Source organism: Pleurodeles waltl, chromosome 6, assembly GCF_031143425.1.
Source record: "Pleurodeles waltl isolate 20211129_DDA chromosome 6, aPleWal1.hap1.20221129, whole genome shotgun sequence".
NCBI lineage: Eukaryota > Metazoa > Chordata > Amphibia > Caudata > Salamandridae > Pleurodeles > Pleurodeles waltl.
This window is the reverse complement of record NC_090445.1, coordinates 1,193,219,453-1,193,235,522: the sequence shown is the minus strand read 5'-3', so window position 1 is coordinate 1,193,235,522 and position 16,070 is coordinate 1,193,219,453. Positions and strand designations below refer to the sequence as shown.

Here is a 16,070-nt window from a genome sequence, read left to right as displayed (position 1 = left end):
CTACTCCCCACAAACCCCCCAGTGAGGTCAATACCTTAAATATGGCGTCCTGGCTCATGGCCTAAATAGGTGTCCTTTTATGTCAAGTATTTCTTCCAGTATTTCAGGGTGTGCATTTTACCTTGGAATCCCTCCTTTATGCCAACACTGACCTCCACAGCCCCAGCGAAAGCATTTTGCCAAGGGTGCCTCCATGCAATGAATTTCCTCCAGTATGCAAACACAAGCTTTTTTCCAAGGATTGCTTCTAGTTTATCAGGGCCTCTATTTTGCATGGGTGTTCTTTCTTATGACAAGAATTATCTCCAATTCGCCACCAGCAGCATGTTACCTTGGAAGCCCCTATAAACCAGAATTATATGGAGTATGCCATGGCCAGCGGCATACTTGATCAGAAAGTCTCTTACTCACTCACACTCTCTCACTCATACTCACTCCCTCTCACTCTCTTCCCCCTCTCTCAATGTAACTCCAATCTCACTCATACTCACTCCCATTTCACAGTTACACACAGGCATACTCACTGGTTCTCACTTTCACAAACGCACACACACACACACCCTTTCACATGCAAAGACTCTGGGCCCTGGTGCAATTACACCTGCTGCCCCATTAAAGGCTAAATACCTAATGCCCTTCCACATCCTCTCACAATCTTGCCTCTATTACATTAACACTCTTCACCCACTCCCTCACACTAACTTAAACGTATCCATACACTCTCTCACACTCAGAGTCCCACTCACTTTCATTCTCATTGACACTCTAAAACACATTGACACACTCTAATTCAATCTCAGTTACTGTCAATCACTCACAAACACACTCAAACATACAAATACATGCACAGGGAAACAAAATTTTTCTTACTTATCTTGCTTCCTGCAATGGCAACTCTGAGGCCTACTGGCAGCAGCAGAGCAGGAATCTGGTGCTGGGCATTAGAACTAGCAAGCAATGATTCCCAGCGAGGAGCCAGAAAAATAGCAAGGCTAGATTTGCAAACAGGAAGGTCAACTCAATCTCTCTCCCAGCTCCTTGACGGGAAGTGCAACCCTACAGGAAGCTGGAATCGTGCTTGAGACACTGCCTGCGCAGCACTGTCTTGCTCCCTATTGGCCTCAACATCGAGTTCGTGGTAAAATGCAAATATTTTGCAACCGCATTTTGGTCGCAACATATCTGTACATAGCAAAGTGAATCAATATAAGGTACGGACGCCCTGAACACGCCCCTTTGAAATCACGATTCGCAATCCCAAATTTGTGATTTGGTAACAAGTTACTGAATCGCAATTTGAGCTTGGTACATAAGAATAGGGCTGTTTGCGAACATAAAAAAAACTTCATACATCTGACCCTATGTCTGCTAAACACATAGATTTTGCTAGTTTGCGCGTATCATAGTTGAACTATGCCCCTCATATGCACAATCAGATATCCAGATATATATTGACATATTTTGAAACAACACTCTGTAGCTAGATCGTGCCTCATCTCCCTTAGCCTCCCTCCTCCTCTTTTCTTCTGGAGCCTGAGAGGAGAACAAGAGGGCTGACCTGCACACTAACAGTGTCTATGAAAACAAGAAACTCGTGTTTTCATGGACAATGGTCAGTTAAATCTTTATCAGCAGATGCAAGGGGCAGAATGTGGAGCCTCTCAGAAGGCAGGGTTATGTCCCTTCTCCCCAGATAAGGAGCCACTGCTGCTTTTCACTAACAGTAGTTGATGTATGTGCATCAGTAATTTGGGGGATGGTTGTGTGATAGATTGAAAAATTACTAAGCACTAACATTGGCTAAGAAATCCCACATACAAAGGCTTTATTCCATGGGAATACATGCAAGGTTAACAAACAACCATAAGAGGACCAAATGAACCTTAATTGTTCGGTGGCCCCAACACTTCTGTAATTCAAACAAACAATCCAGAGACCACTATTTTCTGTTGGAAAATTACCATGGATTGCAAAAGCAATAAGCAGTGTAAACATTCATTAAAACAAACGTCGTTAAAAGCAGTAAAGAAATTTTAAAATACGCACTCTTTTAAGGTCATCCAGTGTATGTATTTCTGGAGAAAGTCCACCATGGACACAAAGGAATTGTTGATTTAAAAGTGCAGCAAGGGGGAGGCAATCAAAAGCTTCCATGCAAGCATCATAGACTCTCTCAGAATATTTGATTTTACCTGCAGAGATTTACAGCAAATATTAGGGAAAATCATGAATCACAAATAATGTAACAACATCCGAATCAGAATTATACAACTAAACAAGAAATATTAGAAATTATGAAATCAACTCAACAAAGAATCATACCATAAATTATCTGAGCTCTACATTATATAAAATATGGGCCGATATATGTTTTTCTGTTCTCAGACTGCCATTGACTGGGATTTCAAAGGAAGGGTAAGCATTAGAAAGAAACATTTACTTACCTGCAACCAAATGTTTGGGCTTGTCATGTTGTAGATTCACCATGCGCTACATTAGCCTTTCATCTAGGGTTGGATTCAGACAAATAGATGTGTTTACTTTAAGGTTTAAATTTGTGCTCGAGTAGAACTTGTGATCACTTAGATTAAATCTACAATACAATACCACAAATATTATATTTTCCCTTTTGGAATAGGTATGTGTGCTTGAACCTGTGAAATACATAATGTTTAGTAAAGAAAACTATCAAGAGTTTTGTTTTATACCCACAGAGGAAGTGGATGGTTTGTGTGAATCTACATTACAAGCTACAAAAAGTGTGCTGTGCACAGACTTAAAAGCTGTGCACTAACCCCTTAATGCTGAGGTGGTCATAAAGCAGAAGTATTTAAATAATGTTTTTAAACTGTTTAGCCCAACTGGGCCTCTTTTCTTGCCTGAATGTCATTATAATAATTTCCTGAATGTATTTGTGGATGTACATATTGCTTGCTCCCTTGCAAGTATCCATGGGTGGGATGTTGCGAAAGAAACACATGCTTTTTGCAAGTTAATGACATCAGGAGTTGTCTGTGCGCACATCCATATAAACCTAAACGCATGGCACTATACAGCAACCTATGCCCTCATCAGTGGTTTGCAGACCAACATGCCTAATGAATATTAATCACGCAAGCTGCAATTGATAATACACTACGATAAGCTAAAATCACAGAAATGCTTGCCCTCAAGGGTCAGCAGACCATCATCCATGTGATTGCTTTTCAAAATTAAAAACGTGCTCTTTTTTGACCAGACGGATTATTTTTTTCACACAAAATGGGGCTAATTAAAAAAAAAAATCAATTTTGAAAAATTTAAGTGACAGTTGGCAGTCGTCCAGTAGAATACGGTCTTTTACCCCTGAAACTTCCACACTAATTAACAAAGGGAAGGGGCTAAAGGGGACCTCTACTTGAGAGTCAGTATCATATCAATTATTTGTGATGAAAATTCCAGTTGCAAATCATCATTACAAAAGATGCTGGATTGCAGTTTGGAAGGGACGCCAACATGACGTCCCTTCCAGATTGCAATTTCCTATCCATTTCTAAACCTATTTTAAGTCGGTAAAACTTTACTGACTCCTAAAACGTATTTAGTACACAGAAAAGTACTTCTTAGTATGTGTGATCCCTCTGATTTAATGAATCTGAGGGTTTATGACCACTTCAATCTTAGTACATCTGGCACTTAGTTCTATGGACACAAAGGAAATGTTGATTCCATCTGCATAAAGCCTTCATTTTATCCATGTAGTGTGCAAGTGCTTGTTTGACATCTAGTGTACGGAGTACTACCTCAGCTCGAATAATTTGGAACCAATGTTAGAAGTTCAATTGTTTGAGGTGTAAAGTTGGTAAACTTTTAGAAGAAATTATGGACGTCTCTGTAAGCCTACCGTGAGCTTGTTGACCTCAATCAAAGGGTCTTGCCCTGTCAGCACCTGCGCAAGGAAGTGAGTGCAATCAGAAACACAAAGTTTCATGTTAATGCCTTTAGTGAGCATGAGCATTGTGGCTGAAAAGAGGGACCCTTTAGTCTGGCAAAACAATAGTAAGGTCCCAAGTAGGTATGCAGTGTACACTTGGTGGGATGACTCTAATCTGTCCATGACAGCTGTCAGGTCTTTTTCAGAGATGGAAGGTCTGTTTTGTATGTACGCCGTCACAGCCAATAAAGGACCACCATTAAAAGTGGAGACTACATCCGCTTCCATAAGGGAATGAAAATCACATTATGTGCAATCGATTTTCAGTAATTAGATGTGCATATGTTTGGTCACAATAATGAAAAATTGTTTCCTCTTAAACAAATAAGCAAATAATCCACATAGTATTCCCTTCAGACAGGAGGTCTTGAAACCTCGATGGCATTTTTTTATTTTGGGTTGTTGTGAACAGATCATCTAGGTTTGGGCTACCCCACCTTGGAAAATACAAGTTGAAAATGTGAGGATTTCACTTGTGTGTTTTAATTGTACGTACTCAGTAGTCCTTTAAGGTCATGGGCCGGAGTAAGCATTCTGGCAGAAGGGCACGACATTTGAGAGTCCAAGTCCACATTTCTCATGCAGGTTAAGACAGATGAGACAGTTGAGACAAAAAGCATTGAGTGTGTGCCGCTGTTTCAGAACATATTACAAAACTTCAAGTTGTCTGTGTCAGTAGATTTTTACCCAGCAAATATGTCTTAATGATTTTATCCCTAAAAGATTGTTGGTATGGAAGTGTCCCCTGCATGGTGTACAGTTGCGTCCCTTCCCTGTGCGCAAGTTGCAAGTATCTGATATCCTGGATTTTAGCCCATGCCTCAAGCTGATCTAGCATTTGTGTGATGGCCTAGGCCTGCCGTGGATAAAGAGTTTGGTCTTGGACTTGCCTGCATCAAGCATGTCTTCCATCGTGGCACAGGAGTACAGTCCCTGTCACAGGTTTATGCAAGTAGCATGGTGTGACAGTATATCATGTTTTGTTTTAGCATTTATAGCATGACCAGGCATTTTTATCCATGTCACAAAGACTGGAGCCTACTGGCACACAATTTCAACTGCTACCAATAAACCCAGATTCTAATGCTGAGGTCCGGACCACGTGGACAGGTGCATGTTGGGCATGGTAAGCGTGATACACTGAATGATTGTCTAAGTGAACCAGAGTGGCACACAAGTTCATTTTGGAAGTTCCTGATCTGTTCAAGTGTACAAAATAGATGTGAACTTTCCCAGACAGTGGGTGGAAGTGTGTTGCTGACATTCCTGAGACTGGAGGGAACCTAGATACTTAATATGGGAAAGAGGATATGTGTTTCTTTCTGAGAAATCTGATGAGGTTCCTTCTGAGTGCTATATTAGTCTTTTGAGACAGCAATTTGTCAAAATATGAAGTTAAAAAATTTTTTTTTAGGTGAGTTAGCCTTTTGTCTCTCCTCCCGACCACTGTCAGTCACGCCTGTTGACAGTCAGTGCAGAATGATCACACCACTTTGTGGCTCTCGTGTGGGTGCTCCAACTTGAAGCGACCCTGCTATGAGAAGCATCACTCTAGACAATGGCTGAATCTGGAAGTCCGCATGAGCTGCACATATAAAAAATTAACCGACCCATTCATAATGAGAACGCAGATAGGGAATTTGCATCCTCTGTCCGCCATCCATGCATAAAAGTGATCCACTTGTTCTATTACAAGTTCTTGTTAACCAAAAAGGGGAAGCTCCACAGAGTACCCAAAGGTCTACCACTCAACCAAAATTGGTGTCTGTATGAAAGCCAGATTGCCAGAGGTGAGGTGTCAACACCAAGAATCTGGGCTAGGTGAAAACTGTTTTCCCTTTCCTGGTATGCCTGCCTGAAAGGGGAAGGAGCAAGCCACCCCTCAGGAGGATCTGACTACTTTTGTGGACAAGAGCAGTTAAGCCCAGTGCTGTGGGTCCATCCACCAGAGACTTGTGGCCCAAGTGGTCTGTGCTTCTGACAAAGGGGCCAACCCGTACTTGTGGCCTTTGGTTCTGTGGCTAAAGTGACTTACTGAGCCATGGCACTTGCTGTTTGTGCCTGAGCTGTCTGCGCCACAGAAGAAAAAAAAAACTTGTGAGGCAAAACTCACCCCAAGTGTGTGCCAACTGGAATACGATGGTGGTCAGCCCTATCACTTGTGAATTGTGTGCCTGTGCAGACTACGCTGAAGGAGGGGAAAGCTGCTACTTCAAGACACTTGCAAGGGTGCAGAAGCAACTGAGTAGCTGGCTGCCTGTCGCACTACTCCCATGAGCATCCAAGGGCATATGTAGATGTATATAAGATGATCAATGAAGTACACTTAGGAACACTACTTGTGTGGACAATTTGACTGACCGAATCCAGATTTTTGACTGAGACTGGGTTGCTGTTTGTTTGTGTCCCTACTGAGGACTGCAATAATTATCAAGCCCTGAGCCCCTGGAGGCGGATCTTTGAATTTGTCACACCTGGAGAGGGCTCAATGCTATAAAGTGTGTCGTGCATCTGTTGCTGTTTGTTTGTATACTATGGAGAACTGCAATAACCATCAAATCTTGAGCACCTGGAGGCAGCACTTTGGATTTTTCACACCTGGAGAAGTCTCACGGATATAAAGTGCATCACGCATCCACGCAGCACGGGGTGCTGTTTGTTTATGCCACTACTGAGGATTGCAATAACCATCAATCCCTGGGCCCCTGGAGGCAGCTCTTTGAATTTTTCACACCTGAAGAGGTCACAGGGATATAAAGTGCATCACGTGTCCCCACAGCGTGGGTTGCTGTTGTTTGTATACTACGGAGAACTGCAATAACCATCAAACCCTGGGCCCCTGGAGGCAGCTCTTTGAATTTTTCCCTCCTGGAGAGGTTTCAGTGCTATAAAGTGCATCACGTGCCCCCCAGACCTACATCAGAAGTCTGTCAGCCTGTAGTATTTCTTTTATATCGATTTATATGAACTGAGATCAACGGTTAAAGGAAATTGCAAGGTCCAGGGGACTCTCAAGGCGACCCCAATGGTAGCATCCACTCCCTCAAACACACCACCTATTACTGACTACCTGTTCACAATCATGGGTGCCTTGAAAACTGAAATTGGACAGGTTGAAGAAAAAATTAATGCCGCAAGTAGGCGCTCTCTGCCTCTGACCATCTCGCAAGAACTCTCTGTCCAAATAGAGCCTAATGAAGATGTGATGCCTCTGTCTAGAGATTTGCCGATCACTAGTAGAGTACCGGGCAGAGCTTGTACAAGTTTGAATCTCATTGCCAGGCCTGTTATGCCTAGTAGTGGTAATGATCACAATGCTGGCGATTTGGTGGGCAGATGTGGGGAACTCAAGACTCCTATTGGAAACTCCTCTGTTGCTGTCGCCAGTTCCGAATCTGATTCTCCACCATACAAACAGAGTAGGCAGCCGCCTACAAAGAGGAAGCCTTATCAGCAGCCCTCTAATTAGGGCGATCCATGTGATCCTCTTTGAAATACTAGTTCCCAAGTAGGAACTCTTACTCATCTCGGTGCTTTGTTAAACTCTTCACATGACGATCTTTTTAACAGAATAGCAACTGTAGTCCATGCTTTCAAAAAGGATTTCTTTGCCAAGTTAGATCAAGGTCTTGAAAAATGTGTAGCTCTGAATGGTCAACAACTGCCTAATTCACAGGGGGATTGCAAAGCTGAGAACAATTCTCGAGCCCCACTAGCCCACTCATCAACGACATCGGGGATCATTCACCCTAAATCTACACGTAGCCAAACACAGCTTAATGGGACGGCTGAGACACTGTCTGTGCCTGATTCTGAAGTTTCAATCCAGATCAGACAGGGTTCCAGGCAAGAGCAGCTCTTTCTGCTAGTGTAAAGGCACCCTCTGCAAAGCTATCAAGTAATCATCCAGCTCAGTCACATTTACATCTTCCCCCTGACTCAACCTCTTATGTTATTATCTTGAATCTACTCTAGCAGAAGGGGAGACCGAACTGGAAGAAGACCTGAAACAAAGTTCTACACTGTTTCAGATCCAGTGCGGGGAAGGTCAATGGGCCTCTCATATGAGATTCTTACAGTTAGACAAGTGTCGAGCATTGGTTACTGCCCATCATTATCAGATTGAGACTGTGTGGTTGTCAACTTTAGATCACTTGGGTTGGTGAGGAAGCTCTAATACATATTAAGTTGCCTGGAAGATTCCCATTATTTTCATGCGCCACGGAGGGTTTTGTATGGAGGTCCATCTGCTAACTCCAGGGCCCCTGTCAATCCAGTAACTCGCCCACCTTCGCCTCAGTTCTTTTCTAACAACCTTTTCTCTGTTCTGTACAATTTGGAGGAGAATGATTGACTGCCATCGACTTATGTGTCTCCAGGCTCTATTGTAACATGTACATTGTTGGACCCTGATCTTGATTTGGGTGATGTTTTACCCCTCCCTATAACTCTTGACGAGCCTGAGATTTCAAGATCAGGCTCAGGAGCTATTTTACACTCTTGTGGCAGTGATCCTCCCATTAACGTGCTGTCTTATAATATTGCAGGGATATGTGCTTAGTTGGGAAATGAGAACTTATTGGGCTTTGTTTCAGGTTATGAGTTGATCTGCTTACAAGAGACATGGTCTCTAATAGACTTTTATATCAATGCGTATGGCTCGGTTTGTAACCCTGCATTATCCGTTTCTTTGGGGAGGGCAAGGTGTCTTGCTCTCCCATGAATGTAGTAATGTGAATGTTAAGTCCCTAAATTCTTCACCCTGGTTTCAACTGTTGTTGATAACGGTGTTGGGCACTATGGATGTCCTGTTGGTTGATATTTATCAAGATGTAGTAGATCAAGAAATACATGTATTGTGAGAGTAAATCTTTCTAGCCGCCCTCTGTGCACTTTGTGGGTTGGTGATTTTAACTGTTCAGTCTGAGTTTAGTGACACAAGTATGTGGCCTGGAAAATAAGGGCAGTTAGACAGTGACACTTTTAGACACTCTCACTATGGAGATGCTTTAAATATCACTTATCTCTAATAGTTAAATTTTTGTTTGTGTAAAAGATAACTTTTCATCTTACCCTACCTTTTTGAGAGGGATGAAATCAAGTATAATTGATGTTATGGTAATTTCTAGCAACTATAGTTGCCTGGTCATGGACTTTAGCATCATTTCGAAATGTGCTAGTGATCACAATCCTTTAGTAACTAGTTTAAATGTAGAATATGAGGGAGGGATTTGGGTAACCCACCCAATTGCCATTAAGTATAGTTCAAACCGGGGCCAGAGACTAAAATGTGGATAGACCTACAAGCCTTTGAAGCTTAAGTAGGAAAAATTCTTGTTTAATAGACAGATGTTTGTCATCTGAGGCTACCCCTATTGCCCGGATTACAGATTCTGAGTCACTGTGTTGTGCCATATCATCCGAGTTAATAGTTTAACGCTGAACCCCATCAGTCCTGCCTTTTCGTCAGTTTGCATGCAGAAAAGCCCATAAATAGTTAAAGGATGCTCTTCACGTGGCCCCAAGAAAAATTAGTGTAGCACAGAAGAACTACAAGGCTGCACTTGAAGGTAGAAAGAAAGAGCTTAGAAATGAAGCATGGTCTGACTTATTGGCCGCTGGTCATCTTAGGGACTCAAGGAAGTTTTGGGATATTGTCAATCATCCATTGCTCACTGAGGGACCTGAATCTAAAATTGACTGCCTGATTACTGGGACGGAATGGGATGCACATTTATTTGCATCTTTAATCCCCCAGGCAAGGTGATTGATGAGGAGGAAAACAACACCGTGGTAATTAAAGATATGGAACAGGCCACTCAATTTAGTCAATCAATCTCTTTGAAGGAGATGGAGTCAGACACTATTCAGGGCAGTTGCAGGAAAGCGCCTGGCCTGGATGGTGTCTTGCTGGAGCTTTTTTTTAAAACGCTCTTTGGGCCCTAATCCTTACTAATATTATTATGGCAGCTGTTCTTGGCACACTTCCTGCTTCTTGGAAAGAGGCCAGTGTGTTCCCAATTTTCAAAAAAGTGGAAAGAAATGACCTGGTATGCTACAGGCCAATCTCTCTGATAGAGGCAATGGCCAAGGTTCTGGGCAGAGTGCTGTTAGCTCGTTTGGAAGTGTGGGGCAGTGAAAAAAATACATTCAAGGATTCAGTATGGCTTTAGTCAAAGTTGTGGGGCAGTTGAGCAGTGTCTGAAAGATATTGCTAATCATCAGTTCCCACCCAATCCATCCAGCCTACCCCACTTCAATCCACCTCATGCCAATCCAATCCACCGCACCTCAGTGCAACCTACTTCACTCCAGTCTCTTCAACCCCAATCCCATACACCCCATACCATCCTAATTCAGTCCAACCTACCCCACTCAATCCAATTCACCCCAGTTCAGTCCACACCAACTCAATGCAATCCACCCCACTAACACCCAACCCACCCCACCCCACCCCACCCTAATCCAATCCAATCCAATCCACTGCAACTCACTCAAATCCAATCCATCCCACTCCAGCCCACCACACCGCAAATCAATCTGCCCTACCCATTTCAATCAATCCCACTTGAATGAAATCCACCCCACTTCAATCCAATCCATCTCACTCTACCCTAATCCAATCCATCCCACTCATCCCAGTTCAGTCCATCCTACTCAAATGCAATTCATCCAGTCCACCTTTATTAGAAGTTATATAACAAATAATGATTGAATCATGCTTACGGTCTTGCATGTGATGGTGTGTATGAGCACTTTTCTGCCTGTGGTTTACTGTGAAGAACATTAGAAAATCCTGTTCTTCGAGGTGTTCTTCCTTTTTCCATACTGCCTAGTGCCATGAGGTAGACCGAGGACATTCAGAGCAGTATGTGTGTCCTGCATGATAATTATACGACCAGAAACGAAGCAAGACCCTGCAAGTGCCCAACCATGCTGTTTCTCCGGGGTGTAAATGAGGGTGAAGAGTGTTGGCTCAACTATGAAATACGGCTAAAATTATTATTTTTATTGGGTGAATTCAGTTAATCTGCAATCCACAAAAATGTATTTCCTGATTTTTGGCGACTGGCACACAGACACGTCTATGTACTCACTCAGTGTGTGTCATGCTGTTATCGTCATTCAGATTTACCATATTTTTGGGTCAATGCAATCTGCTACCCTAGTCTCCTGGTTTTGTCTAAGTTGATAAAATGAAAGTGGGTTGTTCCTCCTTTGCTTTCCGTGCCACCAACTGTGGAATTTTTTGTCGTGCCTGTAGTGTACGGCTACTAAACAGCTCGCTTTTGGGAAGTCTTCAAAAACATGGTTGTTTTGCCCTATTCCGTTATTCGTGATAGGAAGCTGTTTAATGGTTTAGTGTGCGGATGTATTATTTTGGGTAATCGCAGGATGTACAAACATTTTAACATAAGATACCTTTTTTTATGTTGACCTGAGGGTTCCACCTTGCTGAATTTGCATAATGTTTTTACTAATCGGGAGTGGCTCTGGGCTTATAATGGTTGATATAAGATGCCTGCTCCAACATTCCAATGTTAGTCTGTTCCTCCCATTTTAATTCAGAACATTCTACCCCTAATGGGTGGAATGGTATAGCCCTTGTGCAACAGGATATACCTCTCGGTAAAGGCCCTCATCCGCATTATAAGCCTTAAAACATTCTATCCTTAGTGAGAGGAATGTTCTAATAGCCTTATAGCCCCATCACCTCGGGCTATACTGGTTTTTAAAGGCCCTCTTCCTCGTTATAGGTCTGAGCTGCAGGTCGAGTTCAGGCCCTTTAATAACTGATATAGCCCTTGGCAGAGGGTTTTAAGGCTACATTAAACTTTCCACAGCTACTAGATCCTTTTAAGTTTCAAAATTCTTGGGACTGCGTTTACCGGTAATACCATAAGCTGCACTCTCTTTTTATTGCATTTGTTGTTATTACTGATGTGCAAAAACAAGGTGATAGTTGGAATGCTGGGTTGCTTGTGTCCAAAATAGGGAGGGCCTGGCTTGGATGTTCAGGCTGGACTGTTCCTACTGGAGCAGAGTCAATAATGCTTTGCATATTGCTGGTCCCAACTGAGGTGACATGGTGTGCAAAATAATGACGGATTGGGATGCAGCCCCATGTGATTGTCAGCGGCTGAGATTAAATCAAGCATTCATTTAATACTGTTTTGTATAGTTATTAACTCTGTTCTCACTTACTGTCCCTTTAATTAGTACGGTTTCCTCCATAGCAGTGCTACCTATGGATTTAAGGTAGCAGAAGGCTGTAGACCTTTAAGAACTGACCGTGCCAGCTGACGAGTCAATGGTGGCAAGAGGGTCAAGGTAGAGAGAGGGGACTGGGTACAAATTTCAAGAAAGAAGATGACTAGAAGAGCTGGGGACTTTATCCTGTGTCCACTTTATCCAGTTAACCTGTTGTTTAACTACCCACAGTCTAGGCTTCATTATTCCAAAAAACTCATCAGGCATCCCTTTAATGGCAAGTGTCACGTGAAAAACTATAGATCTTGTAGTTCATCAGATGTTATCCAAGTATACAGACACTAGTGTGCTTCTAGCAGTGATGGCCATGAAAAAATATAGTATTGGGCCTGCTCTTCCAGATGCGTGCAAACAGCCAACCTGCTTCCGACAGGAAGATTCCTTTCACATCAGAGACATAGGTGAATAATTCAATTAGGAGAGCAGTGGAAGCAATGGTAATAAGAGCTGAGGTCTATTTTGACAAGGCAAAAATGGAAAAATAGAGAAGAAGCAAAATTGAAGGTTGCAAGTTTAAGATACACAGTACACAAACACAATACACATTACACTACAGTGAATGCTGGTGGATAAATGCACCTGGTCCCCTGTCTCTAAGTGAAATTTATGGCAGTAGCCAGGCATGAATGGAACACATTTTGGAGAAAGATAAGACAGTGAAAGAGAAAGGAGCCTGGATGAGATGGTAACACAGGTCCCTGTCCATCACCACCTTACACTACATTCGCTGATTGAAAAGCAAACGATAAAACACAACTCTTCTCATCATGCGACCAGAAACCAAGACTCCCATGAGTGGGCAGCTTAGGCAATGGCCTGCTAAAAACCTTGAATCTGAGAGGAACAGTGAGATGTTCATGGATAAGAACTTAATCACACTTACTTGTGGTAAAACAAAGTCACTGATCCGCTCCCAAGGAAGATGGCCTGAAAATCTACATGGTGTTACAAAATATGTGTAGTTAAGTTAAGTGGAAATGAGGTTAAGAAAAAAACAAACCTGACCCATGCAACTCAAACTACTTTCTCGCAATCTAACAACCCTAAAATGTCTCTGCCCGAGATGCTGTTGGCCTCAAACAAACTGGTGTTTGAGCCAGTGTTTTTAGAGGAAAACTAACAGAGTAACTATAACCGCTCAAGAGAACGCCACTCACTCTCTGGTTCTGAGCGCCAGAAATAAATAACAGATTTGAAGGGAACCTATATTTTGTTTCAATTCTTCTTCCAGAGAAGGGTACTATGCTCAAGTGGAAAAAAACAAACTCACATGTTAAAAGATAGATCTAACTGACGACCCAAGAATGTAATTATTAGTGAAACCACACAGAAAAAACACCCTGATTTTTCAAGAACACAGCAGTTCGAGAAGACGTTTACACACAGAACTTTATATTCCTTTAATGAAACCATATTATTGAATGAGAGTCAGAGTATGACTGGATCACTTCTGGTTAAGGAAAGAGTAGTATTTCCAAATATCTCTGGTACCTCTGGACAAAAACAACCATCTCCAGGCATAGGAGCTAACAAGTGTTACTAATAAATGTTACTGACACATTTTGAAGCTGGAAATGATCCCTTACCTCTTCTGTCTCTAGTCACTATTGACAACCAGCTGATTATCATGACATCCAAACCTAGCTGCGATTTTTCAAAGGGAAAATTCACAGAACTAGTCAACGAATTAGTTTAAGGTCAAACCTAATATTAGGTGGCAACCAAGGATATGATAATGCATCAAGGGACAGTAGAAGGTCTGCAACCATGTTGAGACATTGCTCACTTACTACATTTATAATATAGTGTTTAGTAGCACTTTTATCCCAATGGAACAACCTCAAATCAGAACAGGCAGTGATGAACAAGTTATCTTTGGTAATATTCTTTCTGATAGAAACAGCGGAACCATCACCTTAAAATAACCCCAGGTACCAGACTAAATCGGAGATCTTTTGTAGCAATGCTACTGCATACCTCTAGGTACGTTTCTTGGACTTCATACTGCCCCAGAAGTGACAAAGCACAATATAAGCGTTTCCGGTCTTCCTTTCCATGCCTGAGACGCAGGGGCAACAACCACTGAGAATAAAAGTGTGCTGAGGGTTAAATGGTAAAAAAGGCCAATCCTCAGAATGGTTATGTGGGATGGAAGCAAGGAATATGTGGAAATATACAATATCCACCCTAAGAGTATTACTAAAAGGAATTAACTTGTGCTTCTCCTGGATACTTTTAACCGCAGATTTCTCACCTTAGAATGGGTACCAAAGCAGTACCTACCCAAGGTGGAGTCTCTGGGGAGTGGGATGAGACAAATACGTCTTGCAGAAACGAGCAGGCAAAGTGACCTTCCCACAGGCCCTGGCTGTCAAGGCAGTAGAGCTTTGTGAACGCATGCAGCAGTGCTCACTTCAAAGCCTGGCAGAGGTCAAGACCAGGCATCCTGCCCACCAAACAAGTGGTAGTGGCATTGGCCCTGTTGGAATAGGCTCTTTGCCATTCCAGGGACTGCTTCGTGGCCAGTGCATGGCACATCCTAATGCAGAGGAATGTCCACCTCAAGAAAGTAATCTTCTCGCCAGGCTTGCCCTCTTAAGTCCAGAGAACTCTTCAGAACGTTGCTTGTGCATTTGATAGTCCATAGTTTCGATCTATACCAAAGCTTAAAGTGTTTTCGAATCCAACTGATGGAACCTCTCCTCCTTTTTCACAGGGTGAGGGGAAGCAAAGGATGCTGGTGGATGGATATACAGCCCAAAATAGAAAGGAGTCACAATTTGTGGTAGGAAGGCCACCCAAGTCCTCAGCACCAATTTGTCAGGAAGAAACATGGTGATGGGCATTTGCATTGAGAGTGCCTTTAGCTCACTCACACATCCTAACCGAATGAGGAATGAGGTCTTCAGGGTCAGGTGGCACAGTGAAGAGCTGTGCATCAGCTTAAAAGAAATACACGAGGAGTGTTCAGGCCAAATTAAGGTCCCAGTGTGGCATCACAAATGGTATGAGCGGGAACATGTGTGTCAAACCGTTAGTAAACCTCATCACAACCAATCATTTAAACACAAACGGTTGGCCCAATAAAGGTAGAAAGTGTAAAGGGCTGACAAATAACCTTTTACAGTGCTCAATGCAAGGCCTTGATAAACTAAAGGCTAACAAACAAAAAGTCATCGGACTGCTTCACCTGTAAGGAATCAGTGTCCGTGGCTCCATACCAGCTTACAAACTTATCCTACCACCTAGAGTAGGTTGATTTCATGGAGGGACATCTGGCAGAAGGATGACACCTACCACCTCAGATAGCAGATCGAAAGCCGCTAATTGCCTCCACTTGATCACCTCATACGGTACGTTGTAAGAAATGTGGATGGAGGACACTGCATGACTGATTAAACAGGGGGTTCTCCCGAGGTTAGTAGCCTAATCAGAGGGCAGATCTTCATGCTTGGGAGATCCGGGTCTACTTAGGGTTGCTTGGCCATTATTTTTTCATATTTTTAACTAAACATTTCAGATTTATCACAAATCACTTCCCCTTTCCAGTCACTTCACAACAGTGTACAGATAACACAGAAGCATATCAGTATCCTCTGTTATGCTGATACTCTCTAGTGTGTGGAGGTAAAGGGTCTTATCCTTCCTTCTCTATCAGACCCTCATGTACATTTTTGTTTTCCCTTCCATGACTGCTCGAGATTTCAGCATCATCAGTTATCTCATGAAAGTGCCTCCCCCAAACCCAGGTTTAAAAAAAACAAAAAATAATAATTCTGGCCAACCTCTGCTTTCATTTGTCAATTTTTGAGCCCTCGTGTACAAG

General features: G+C 42.6%; 1 protein-coding gene across 8 annotated transcripts in view; it reads right to left on the bottom strand.

The window, feature by feature from the left end:
* Nucleotides 1–16,070, bottom strand: part of PPP3CB (protein phosphatase 3 catalytic subunit beta) — an 818,129-nt gene that overhangs the window by 488,609 nt on the left and 313,450 nt on the right. For all 8 annotated transcript variants that reach the window (XM_069240450.1, XM_069240451.1, XM_069240445.1 and 5 more), the window contains exon 5: nt 2,047–2,192. In XM_069240450.1, coding sequence (XP_069096551.1) covers nt 2,047–2,192 — 146 coding nt within the window. The remainder of the gene's footprint in view (nt 1–2,046; nt 2,193–16,070) is intronic.